Source organism: Haliotis cracherodii, unplaced genomic scaffold (genome assembly GCF_022045235.1).
Source record: "Haliotis cracherodii isolate W230 unplaced genomic scaffold, xgHalCrac1.p SCAF_4, whole genome shotgun sequence".
NCBI lineage: Eukaryota > Metazoa > Mollusca > Gastropoda > Lepetellida > Haliotidae > Haliotis > Haliotis cracherodii.
In genome coordinates, this window is record NW_027266297.1 from 46,479,986 (window position 1) to 46,493,287 (window position 13,302).

Consider the following 13,302-nt stretch of genomic DNA (forward strand, 5'->3'; position numbering starts at 1 on the left):
ACGTGGATGGGGATCCCAAACCAACCATGGGCGCGGCCACCGACGTAGAGGGGATTGAGACCGTCGCCAATGTCTGGCAGGAGGCACTACAAGCGCTTGAGATAGCTGTGTTAACCGGAGACGCAAGCGGTACTTAAGGTGCCTGAGGCACTAGTGTAGACAGGTGGTAGGCAGGCACGCCTTTAAGGGGAGGAGCATACGCCTGCTGAAACATTGCCTGCGTAAAGGTCTGCATTCAGATGTCCATGTAGGGAGCCGACGGGAAGACGGCTTGTGGGGCTGCAGTGAACTCAGTTATCAACTGGCCGTGATGGGTGGTCAGTGCATACGAAGAGGTGAAGCCCAGAGATGCAACCAATGTAGAGGTGTCAAATATTGCAAGGATCCCTAAGGCACCCAGAAGTGCAAGCATTGTAGATGTGCCCAGAGGCGCTGGCAACGTTGAAGAGCCCTAAGGCACAGGCCTAGTAGAAGCGCCTGGAGGTGCATAGAGAGGTGCCACCCAAAGTTTTGTTTTGTTTGTTTGTTAATTTGTTGTTTAACGCCGCACTCAGCAATATTCCAGCTTTATGACGGCGGTCTGTAGATAATGGAGTCTGGGCCAGACAATCCCAATCCAGAGTAGTAGGTTGGGTGGTGATCACCAGGGAAGTCTGCAACGTATAGTCCTTGGTGTCCGACTTCCTCTTGGGGCCACAAGGAAATTGCTGAGCCAGGTGTTTGGACACACACCTGCTGATATCTGCTAAAGCTTGAGGGAGAAAGAGGTGAACAAAAATTACCTTTAACCCTGACATACAAAGTTGAGTACAATTCAAGCACTGTGGGTGAGGATCTTTAATAGATTTTTTACCACGGCAATTACTACAACGTGCAAGCGTAAATTGAAAACAAGTTAAGTTGAAGGATGATAACCCAATTATCGAGAACAAACAAAGTTTAAATCAAAATAATCGATTAACGTTATAATATAGGAATTGTATTACACTATAAAGAATAGTGGGTTAGAGTGTAAGCAACTAGCATGAATTGAAATGAAGTTGCAATGAGTACGATACCCAATTATAGAGAACAAAGTTAAAATTCAGAATAAAGGATATATATTACTATAAGATGTGTATTACACTATAAAGGTATTTACATGCAATGCTAATACCATGCCAGCACTGAAATACAGGACATGTGCCTCGAAAACACGAGAGAACAACTGCAAGATGGTGGAATGGAACAACAACATGTCACAATTTGCAACAAACTGTCATCTTCACAACCCAATATAAATATTATTGAATAAAAACAATGACAAAACCAAGCGACCACTCATTGCAAGGAGGTCTATACTTTTGTTGGATGCAATTTCGCAGACCACAGGTGCACCAAAGACACCAAATAGCTGGAGACCATTTTATTGGCACGACTTGTGTCCGGTGACAAGCAGTAATATGCAGATTCCGTGATGTCACCACTTCTGGTATGACATGGCAGCTGGTGAGTGGGGACCAGCTTTTCTGGTTGGAACAACTTTTCTCTCATCAGCTGGACCCATCACAGCTATGTTTCTGTCAAATGTAAGCAGTTAATGTATGATAAGTGTAAAAATTCAAGATATTGGATTCATAAGTGCAATGTCATAAATAACCTTGACCTTCAGTCAGTCTGATGCCAGATGATCTATACATATGCAGGAGCTGCCTGTAGTATGAACAGCTGTTTCAGTGAGCATGTGGTAAACAAAATTGGAAGTAAAACTCAGTTCACACACCTTATGTGAGACAACTGCCATGGTGGCCATTTTCATTTTTTCAAAGCTACAACAATGCTTCATTATTGTGGATGCCATCAACAATTCTCTGAACATTTGAAAGCAGGAGTAGAGGTTGGAGTTAAGATTTATTTTAGTCTCAGTTGGGTTGTGGTGGCCATTGTGACTTCGTCATGTAAATTTAGGACTTGTCATGGGAAGATGATACTAACATATGGTTGGTAGTCTTGAAGAGGAAGTGTTTTGTATTCAGTTTGGTTGGTTGGTTGTTTAAAGCCGCACTCAGCAATATTCAAGCTATATGACGGCGGTCTGTAAATAATCGAGTCTGGACCAGACAATCCATTGATTAATATCATAAGCATCGATCCATGCAATTGGGATCGATGACATGCATCAACCCAAGTCAGCGAGCCTGACCACCCGATCCCGTTAAGTTGCCTTTTACGACAAGCATGGTCACCTTTTACGGCAAGCTGAAGACATATTCTACCCCGGAATCTTCACGGGTCTCTTGCGTTCAGTAGATTGACATGTGGACAAATTATGACCTACCTGAGTAGCTGACACTGGCTTTCTCCACTATGACTTACATGAGTAGCTGACACTGGCTTTCTCCACTATAACCTACCTGAGGAGCTGACACTGGCTTTCTCCAATATGACCTACCTGAGTAGCTGACACTGGCTTTCTCCACTATAACCTACCTGAGGAGTTGACACTGGCTTTCTCCACTATGACCTACCTGAGTAGCTGACACTGGCTTTCTCCACTATAACCTACCTGAGGAGTTGACACTGGCTTTCTCCACTATGACCTACATGAGTAGCTGACACTGGCTTTCTCCACTATAACCAACATGAGTAGCTAAAACTAGCTTTCTCCACTATGACCTACCTGAGTAGCTGACACTGGCTTTCTCCACTATGACTTACATGAGTAGCTGACACTGGCTTTCTCCACTATGACCTACCTGAGTAGCTGACACTAGCTTTCTCCACTATGACCTACCTGAGTAGCTGACATTGGTTTTCTCCACTATGACCTACCTGAGTAGCTGACATTGGTTTTCTCCACTATGACCTACCTGAGTAGCTGACACTGGCTTTCTCCACTATGACTTACATGAGTAGCTAAAACTAGCTTTCTCCACTATGACCTACATGAGTAGCTGACACTAGCTTTCTCCACTATGACCTACCTGAGTAGCTAAAACTAGCTTTCTCCACTATGACCTACCTGAGTAGCTGACACTAGCTTTCTCCACTATGACTTACATGAGTAGCTGACACTAGCTTTCTCCACTATGACCTACCTGAGTAGCTGACATTGGTTTTCTCCACTATGACTTACATGAGTAGCTGACACTAGCTTTCTCCACTATGACCTATAGGGCTGCAACGATACAGGAAGGTCACGATACGATACGCATCTCGATATTCTGGTCACGATACGATACGTATCTCGATACGCAATGATAAATAAAACAAGACTTAAAGCATGTCAAGATTGAACCTTTCATGATTTTGGAACAGTCAAAATTATTGTATAATAACAAGACTACTGAAGTTGGAACTTTCTCTAACTTTCCTTAAAAACAATTCAAAGTTCAAACACCAGAAACTAATTAATGTACTCCACCGGTGATACAACTTCAAAGAATTTTATCAGGAATAATATATTTCAATATCGTGTTACCTTAGTTGCAGCTTTTACTATATATATATATATATTTCAAATTATAAGAACCACAAGTGTAGCATTTTGGTACTGGTGATTGCTGTTGCAGGATATTTTTACGTATGGAACAATTTGATCAGTCACCTTAGGGACTTCCCGCGCTACATGTATTTCGATTGCGAAAACGTTATGTTGACATATATTCGCCAAATTGCCACACACATGACTTTTAAGGAGTCAAAGTATGGCATTTTTAATATATGTATCCACTCTCTAGCAACTAAAGTTCGTTTCAATACGTCAAAAGCGGTAATCTGACCGTGGTTGCAGTATCTCTTCACACACGATTTCACATAACTTAATGAAAACAATATTAAATGAAATTTTGAATAAAATTAATAAAATATATTACAAACACAAGTCCAGATATATAATGAACACGTTTTAATAACAAGATAGTATAGTAATGGTATTTGATTGCGTACTTCAGTTCGGATTTGCTGACAGGTATTTCCGGTGTTATGTGCTTGCGGGGATCAGCTGATAATGTTTTTTGAGATGGGGAAAAACATGTCGGTGTAAAACCTGAGCTTATTAAAAATGTAAGTACGTTTTGGGGAGCCATGCGTTACCGCGCGCTATAACCAAGTTAGCGGTTTATTGAAAGGCACAATAGCGAGGAAACGCTTTACTTGAGATTTGCGTTCCGTATCGTGGCGTATCGATAAATGGGCCCACGTGTATCGTATATCGTATCGTGGGTCAAGTATCGCGATGCATCGGAATATCGGTGTATCGTTTCACCCTTAATGACCTACATGAGTAGCTGACACTGGCTTTCTCCACTATAACCTACCTGAGTAGCTGACACTAGCTTTCTCCACTATGACTTACAGGAGTAGCTGACACTAGCTTTCTCCACTATGACCTACATGAGTAGCTGACACTGGCTTTCTCCACTATGACCTACCTGAGTAGCTGACACTGGCTTTCTCCACTATGACCTACCTGAGTAGCTGACACTAGCTTTTTCCACTATGACCTACCTGAATAGCTGACACTGGCTTTCTCCACTATGTTGCTGATGGTTACTCTTCGCTTCTTTTTCTGCACTGATGTGACATCTGAGTTTGCCAAACATGGAGTGAGATGTTTTGCTGAAGTGGAAGTTGCCACTATTTTCCCTTTCAATGAGGAATTTCTCTTCTTTGTCGGTATCCTTGTTGTTTTAGACTCTACTGCGAAAAAAACCATTTAGAACTAGAACATCTTAGACTGCAGAGGCATGCAATTCATCAGACACAGGGGTAGAATTAAGATTACTCATATTCCTTTTCAAGCAAAACTAGAAAAGTCAAGATGTGACACATTGGGTTATTTGGAATTCAACAAACAGATGCCAGCTAACCTCATAAAGTGTGAATTGTCGCTGGTGCTGTCAACTATTAGTGTGTCTGGCCACCGTGACATAACTGGAATATACTTTGGAGTAAACAAACATTTACTCCTGGAATACATGCTCTCCATGATTTTAATGAGATTGTTCAGCTACAAACACCCACGTTTCTAACTAACTTCTTTCTGAACCCATAATTTACTTTCTCAATCACGTAAAAATCATAAACAAATGTATACCTGGTAACCTTGGCATTTGATAAGTATTAAACCAATATCTGGGGCTGCAGGAAAAATAGCTAATGTTGTTAACCTACCACTTGGAGGAGAAAACTGTACAGGACAGGACAGGTTCATACTGCTTTGCTCGCTGTCTCTGATACTTGTTCTTCTCCTCTGGCGGAATGACACCCCACTTTTGGGAGTCTCACCAGGAACAGTTAGGTTGAGATGAGATAACCGACTCACGGAGGCTGGAAAATAAATGGTACAAATGTTGTCACAGTCTGAGTGAGTTTCATGGGTAAATAAACAGTATTTCAGTTAAGATCATGCCACGTCTAGTTTCATGGAAAAATAAATAGTATTTCAGTTGAGTCCATATCATGTCCAGTTTCAGGGGGAAATAAACAGTATTTCAGATGCGATCATGCCACATCCAGTTTCATGGGTAAATAAACAGTATTTCATTTGAGATCATGCCACGTCCAGTTTCATGGGGAAATAAACAGTATTTCAATTAAGATCATGCCATGTCCAGTTTCATGGGGAAATAAACAGTATTTCAGTTGAGACCATGTCATGTCCAGTTTCATGGAAAAATAAACAGTATTTCAGTTGAGACCATGTTATGTCCAGTTTCATGGGGAAATAAACAGTATTTCAGTTGAGATCATGTCATGTCCACTTTCAAGGGTAAATAAACAGTATTTCAGTTGAGATCATGTCATGTCCACTTTCAAGGGTAAATAAACAGTATTTCAGTTGAGATCATGCCACTTCCAGTTTCATGGGTAAATAAACAGTATTTCAGTTGAGATCATGTCATGTCCAGTTTCATGGGGAAATAGACTGTATTTCAGTTGAGATCATGCCACGTCCAGTTTCATGGGTAAATAAACAGTATTTCAGTTGAGATCATGTCATGTCCAGTTTCATGGGGAAATAGACAGTATTTCAGTTGAGATCATGTCATGTCCAGTTTCATGGGTAAATAAACAGTATTTCAGTTGAGATCATGTCATGTCCACTTTCATGGGTAAATAAACAGTATTTCAGTTGAGATCATGTCATGTCCACTTTCATGGGTAAATAAACAGTATTTCAGTTGAGATCATGTCATGTCCACTTTCATGGGTAAATAAACAGTATTTCAGTTGAGACCATGTCATGTCCACTTTCATGGGTAAATAAACAGTATTTCAGTTGAGATCATGTCATGTCCACTTTCATGGGTAAATAAACAGTATTTCAGTTGAGATCATGTCATGTCCACTTTCATGGGTAAATAAACAGTATTTCAGTTGAGACCATGTCATGTCCACTTTCATGGGTAAATAAACAGTATTTCAGTTGAGATCATGCCATGCTCTGAAGATAGGTTGAAGAAGCAGAACGTCTGTTGAAGGAGGGAGGGTGAGTAAGTTGTTTCCTGGTTCCGGAGGTACCAGACGACGGTTATGTTCCCTGTTAAATGGAAAGTCGGGCATGTCGGAGGGTCTGCCAACAGGATAAGACAGAGGGAGAGAATGAGGGCCTCCGGTTAGAGGTTGTTGATGTGCCACTGAACTGATCGGCAGACCACAGCTCCAAGGTGACCTGTCCCTCTAGGTGTGCACCCCATTCCTGTAGGAAGGTGTCCACGAATGGCTGCAACGAGGTAGTAAGCCTAGTCAAGGAGACGCCGTCTAAGACGTTCGATTCCACCATCTACCACCAGAGATGAGGTTTGAGGTTATCCGGGAGGACAATAGGAATCGAGGGATCTTGATGCCTAAAAATCTGGAACATCTGGACTGAGTCTTTCTCTGTACGTCAAGTTCTGTACTGAGGTTAGAAGGCCCAGGAAGACTTGCCACTGACATAGTGTGTGTGGCTGGTGGAGAGCCGGGACCAAGTGTAGTTGTATATGCATCCACCAGTCCCTGGGTACAGAGAGAAGGTTGAGGTCAGTCTGAAAAAGACCGCTGATGAACTAAAAGGCGGAATGAGGGTGTCAACTCTGACTTCCTGAGGTTGATTTAAATCCCAGTTGGAGGAGATGAAGGGTGAAGTCCCTGTGACGAAGTAGAGTGACAGTGTCCAAGTGATTCAGGAAGCAGTTGTCTATGTAGCCCTCGAACTGAATATCCTGCAGATGGAGGTACGAGGCATGTGAATAGCTATGGGGCCAAAGGAATTCAGAATTCGAGGACTGCCCATTGGTAATGGAGTTTCACTTGATGTCCTTCTGATTGCCACTCCCTCCCTTGGACTGGTATGATCCTGAGGACTTGCCTCTGCCTCTGCTTAGAAGATTGGAGGAGGAGCCCTGACCTCAGGGCTGAAGCGAGTTGCATCGGGGCTGGTAGGAGCCAGACTGGGACAGCTTGAAAGAGGCAGGCTGTGAAACTCTAGCCAGGGCCTTGAGGACACCTCATCTTGTAACGGGCAAAGGCTGAAACATGATTCTTCGAGACTTGACTGTTAAAGAGGGCTGGATAGGACCAGGGTTGATGAAGGTCACTTGAATTCTGGGTAGCCCAAAGCTAGGTAGCCCAGGCGATGCGTGGTCGTGAGTTCCACCAGTGCAGCTTGCATGTGCTCCACCTGTTGCTGAAGGTAATACAGGACGGTGGTGAGGTGGTCTGTGGATTGTCTTCCGACGGGTCCTGGATAATAATTTTGGAGGTCAATGCCATGAGGGAGAGGGGCTTGAGACAGCGACGAATTTCAGTTTCCACGTAGGCGAATTTAGTGTCTGAGACTTGCACAGAGGTTGGGCGGTTGAACCCGGTCATCTAATGAAGATCCTCCTCAAGATCAATGAGGTGTTCCGCAAACTGGAGAGAGTGGAAGGGGTAATCACTCTTCCTATAACGTGGAGCTTTGAAGGACGGAGTCGGCGAAAGTTTACTAAAGCTCTCATCAAGGGCCGAGATCATATCCTTGGTAGGGTGCACCTGAATAGAATGCCTTTTATTGACATCCTAGCCGGGGGAGGGTGCGACCACCTCCAGTCTGTCGGCCAACCAATCCGCCAACTTGTCTAACCCAAGGTGAGATTCGTGATCAGTGGGGGTATCCTCGTAACATGGGACAAAGACTCCCTTCGACGAGTTGGAGCGATACCCGCTGGAACATCAGTTGACAGGACAGCGGCTCCTAGTCCGGTACTGCGAGAGTATCGGGAGGTAACAGACTGATCCACTATCAAGGGGAGAGAGTGTGTCTGTACAGGCGCACTAAGGAGAGGTCGCAAGAAAATTCATTAAGGAATAACGCAGGATAAGTAAAAATTTTTACAAACCTGTAGAGGTTATGAATTCTCTGATGAAATCCTCCTTGGGGCACTTATTGCATTTTCCTTGCTCAAGAAAATCTACATGACATAGTTGTAACCATTTCCCTTAATAAAAAATGTTACCACACAAAAAACTTCGTTTTTGTATGATACAGGGACGTGAGCAGGTTTTCTCGAAAAAAGAGGAAAGTGTAGGGGGGTCTGCCCCCCCCCCAGAAATTTTTTAAACATTTGATTGCATTTTAAGCAATTTCGTGCAGTTTGGACAACATTCACACCAAGAAAAGTCAATGGCAAAAGTCAATAAGTCTAATAAACAAGATGGTAGATGCAGTAAGATTTCCAAGTTAAATCAGTACCTTTAAAAAATCGGATATAGCTTCCGCGCACCTGGCTACCCGCCAGGTCTGGGAGCAATACTGCCATAAACTTCAACCCCCATCCCCCAGACACAAGGACAACTGTCACAAGTGTGCAAATGTCTGACCCTTTCCCCATGTTGAAGCATATTGAAAAAAACTTACCTTGTACTTACTTACCTTTTGTTGAAAAACAAAACAAACTCCATTGCAAACATAAGACATTAATACAACATATATCCCCATGTTTTGGGTTTTTGGACTCTGAAGAAACATTCATAGTTTTCTCCCTAATCACATTCACAACTGTAAAACATCTCATTCACTTACAGGCTAAAAGACGACTTTATCTTAAAAACAAGCCATCATCTGACTCTGAGTATTTACAATTTCTGTGTGACGCCACAACCCACATTAAGTATTTGTGATAGAAAACGTATGATGTCCGAAGACCTATGCTGCTGAAAACTCTGATCGAAAACAGGACAACAGGACGGTGGTCCGGTTTTTGATCATATTCTTCGGAGTATTTTTCTAAAATCTTTGATTATATTTTTACGCAAAAGATTATTTTTTTCCGAGGACTACTGTTTTAAAAAACACGATTTTCCACGTTTCCGCGGATATTTTACATGCCTGCAGTTTAATGTGGGAGAAATGTCTTAACGCATGATGTAGGTGAAACTGACAAACTAAGGATCATGATCAGATCAGCAGATCCTGTCATGACTAAGAGATATAACTGTGCACAGCAAATTGAAACAACCCCCCTCTCAAAATGCCGCTAGAGCCTGCTGTGCTGGACATGAGCTGTTTACTGTCAAAACACATTACCATTGGCTACAGCTGGCACACTCTTCCTGGTCCCCTTCATAATCTCCATAGTCTTTGTCACCCGAGCCGGTTTGGACTTCTTTCCACCTGCAGCACATCATCAAAGTCAATGTAGTCAGTATTGTGTATTCAGTCGTGAAAAGAAAAGAACACAGAAATCCTTTTGGATTTGTGTCTAGCGGTTGTCAAGTAAATGGCTTATAGGTGTCATAATTCCCTTTACTGTATCAACATATAATGCCTGTGGTCACAGATCCAGAAGGTACAAACCTCACACACAAGACTGTTGTATTGTCAGATCTGCCTGTGGTCACAGATCCAGAAGGTACAAACCTCACACACAAGACTGTTGTATTGTCAGATCTGCCTGTGGTCACATCTCCAGGAGATCCATACCTCACACACAAGACTGTTGTATTGTCAGATATGCCTGTGGTCACACCTCCAGGAGATACATACCTCACACACAAGACTGTTGTATTGTCAGATCTGCCTGTGGTCACAGATCCAGAAGGTACAAACCTCACACACAAGACTGTTGTATTGTCAGATCTGCCTGTGGTCACATCTCCAGGAGATCTATACCTCACACACAAGACTGTTGTATTGTCAGATCTGCATGTGGTCACACCTCCAGGAGATACCTCACACACAAGACTGTTGTATTGTCAGATCTGCCTGTTGTCACAGCTCCTGCAGGAGATACATACCTCACACACAAGACTGTTGTATTGTCACATCTGCCTGTGGTCACACCTCCAGGAGATACATACCTCACACACAAGACTGTTGTATTGTCAGATATGCCTGTGGTCACAGCTCCAGGAGATGCATACCTCACACACAAGACTGTTGTATTGTCAGATCTGCCCGGACACAGCTCCAGGAGATACATACCTCACACACAAGACTGTTGTATTGTCAGATCTGCCTGTGGTCACACCTCCAGGAGATACATACCTCACACACAAGACTGTTGTATTGTCAGATATGCCTGTGGTCACACCTCCAGGAGATTCATACCTCACACACAAGACTGTTGTATTGTCACATCTGCCTGTTGTCACAGCTCCTGCAGGAGATACATACCTCACACACAAGACTGTTGTATTGTCAGATCTGCCTGTGGTCACACCTCCAGGAGATACTTCACACACAAGACTGTTGTATTGTCAGATCTGCCTGTGGTCACACCTCCAGGAGATTCATACCTCACACACAAGACTGTTGTATTGTCAAATCTGCCTGTGGTCACACCTCCAGGAGATACATACCTCACACACAAGACTGTTGTATTGTCAGATCTGCCTGTGGTCACACCTCCAGGAGATACCTCACACACAAGACTGTTGTACTGTCAGATATGCCTGTGGTCACACCTCCAGGAGATACATACCTCACACACAAGACTATTGTATTGTCAGATCTGCCTGTGGTCACACCTCCAGGAGATACATACCTCACACACAAGACTGTTGTATTGTCAGATATGCCTGTGGTCACACCTCCAGGAGATACATACCTCATGGAGGTATTTACCTCATACACAAGACTGTTGTATTGTCAGATCTGCCAGAGTTAACAGATCCAGGAGATTCATACCTCACACACACGACTGTTGTATTGTGATATCTACCTGAGTTTGGGGCAGGTGGTTGTGGGGACTTTCTCTTCCTGGGCTTACATGACGTTGGTGTGTCTGTAAAGAGAGTGTGCTGGAGTAAGCTTTCCCCATCATCTGCCACAATGTCAGCCTCTGATACGACTGGAGATGCTGCATCTGAAGACACAATATTACAAGCCTTTGTTCAGTTGTAACATAAAGATGTCTCATCTTTCTTCAAAACTAAGCAACTGATACTGAATTGAACTATCCAATAGATGCTTCTTTGTTTAACAGGGTAGATAACTGGTTTGTTTGCTCATTCATGATTGAGCGAGAGAGGGTATGGCTGTACGTTACTTTTATCAATATTCTAGCAATATCACATCTTTGGTTGTTAGAAATGCGTTCAACACATTGTACCTATGTGGAGAATCAACCTGGGTTTGTGTGTGAAAAGCGAGCATTTTCACCATTAGGCTACTACGCTGACCCTATGTGCATAATTATCATGGTTTAATTATCCAATCATATGTTACCTTTTCTTGCACTTTTCTTCAATCGTTCTGTCTTTTGCCTTGCTTTCTTCTTTCCTTTCACAGTATTTTCCTCCATGACACCTTCTGCGCTGTTCCTGTTCTGTTTCACACTTTTTCTTGGGGAGGTGCTCTTCTTCACAGGCTTCTTCTTCTTGAGTGGTTTGTCCTCGACCATCCAGAACTCATCTTCAGCGGAGTCCAGTTCTTCCTGTTGTCGGAGTGTGGCACTCCTGTTGAGGCTGGCTGGTCTGAGACAGAGGAAGTCAGCATTGGGATTGTCCTTGTCACCATGGTCACCGTCACCTTCCTCCTCCACAACTGACTCCAGTGACGAAGGCTGTGTCAAGCCAGACATAGCCGGAAGGCTGGCACTGAAACAAGTTTATAACTTCTTAAGAACGTTCATTAGCAAATGCTGCTTCATGCCATAGTCTACAAAATTACAGCCATATCCTAACAGTAAATAATGAAGCCTGGACAAGACAAACCAATGATATTCATAATGATAATATGCACAGCAATTCCCACTTTTGGGAGAACAGTTACATTCTATCCCCACTCTGGTAGACTCTTACGACTAGCACAGGGGAGTGGCAATATATTCTTACACAGAATCCTAATAGCGAGAGAAACATGAATTATCCTGCATTAGTACCTTAATGCTACTACTGCTGTTCTTTGACTAGGAAGATGGAGCTGTGAGAGGTCCTGGCTACAGAAGTTGTTGTACCAACTAGTTGTGTGGCTTACTTCCTCCCACAGCCACCATGTGGCCGGAAGTGGCGAGGTCACGTATAACCACATCACAGCTAAGAACGGACATCTAAAAAACTTCGCGGGTAGGTAGCAAATCAATAGGAGGGCACTTTAGACGTAGTAATGCAGGTTAAGTATCCAAGATATCAAGATTATACTAATATTTTTTATCTTATCTAATGTATTTTTATCAAATGGAATGAAGGGAGGCAAACCTTTCAGATGGAACCCTCCAACTAGTCTGGGTAACGAGATAGCATCCTGAATGGGAAAAACTGACTTTCCTGTCGATAGAACCACACAAGAGAGTAGGAGGTGTGAAGTCCAGTCATGGAGCAAGGAAAAGTAGAAATGGGCGTCGGCCAAGTTCTAAATTCCAATTCAAGCAGTAGGAACATGGGAAAACATGAAACCCTCTAGGCTTGGGAAATTACTACCAGAAACGTTGCAGGGTCAGTTCTGAGGTGTACAATACAAGACCGTCTGGGGTTTGTGACTTTCTGCACCACCACCAGGGGAACGAAACTATGAACACCTGGCACAGCCTCAAGAGCCACGCCTTGGCTATAATGACAGTGGAACAATTGCTCTGAGGTCCTTGGTCGAAGCAATGGCTCGAATCTCATGGAGGCTATTGGCACTAGGCGGGTCCATACCGGCTAGGTCGTAAGCCTGCGGAATAATGGAGCACAGCCATAGTGAGATTGTGTTACGACTAACTTCCGTCTGGGAAGTAGAATGAATGAATAGTCATTTCCAAGATCCACGTTGTGTCTTGATCAACGGAGGAAAACCCTCAAGGCTCAAACTGGGTACAGCAGTAGTGCATCCTCGTCCTCAGAACCTACTATTAATATGGGAGGAAGGGTGAA

The 13,302-nt window shown here is 43.3% G+C and overlaps 1 protein-coding gene across 2 annotated transcripts in view; it reads right to left on the reverse strand.

Annotated features, from left to right (window-relative positions):
• LOC139478290 (serine-rich adhesin for platelets-like) overlaps positions 1-13,302 on the reverse strand; it is a 67,740-nt gene that overhangs the window by 13,719 nt on the left and 40,719 nt on the right. The window contains exons 13-17 of one of the 2 annotated variants that reach the window (XM_071260703.1): positions 11,675-12,045; positions 11,169-11,312; positions 9,533-9,619; positions 5,155-5,310; positions 4,489-4,677 (exon numbers count right to left, since the gene is read on the reverse strand). In XM_071260703.1, the coding sequence (XP_071116804.1) occupies positions 4,489-4,677; positions 5,155-5,310; positions 9,533-9,619; positions 11,169-11,312; positions 11,675-12,045 (947 nt within the window). Of the gene's footprint in view, positions 1-4,488; positions 4,681-5,154; positions 5,311-9,532; positions 9,620-11,168; positions 11,313-11,674; positions 12,046-13,302 lie in introns of both variants that reach the window. The other variant, XM_071260702.1, reaches the window with a different exon arrangement.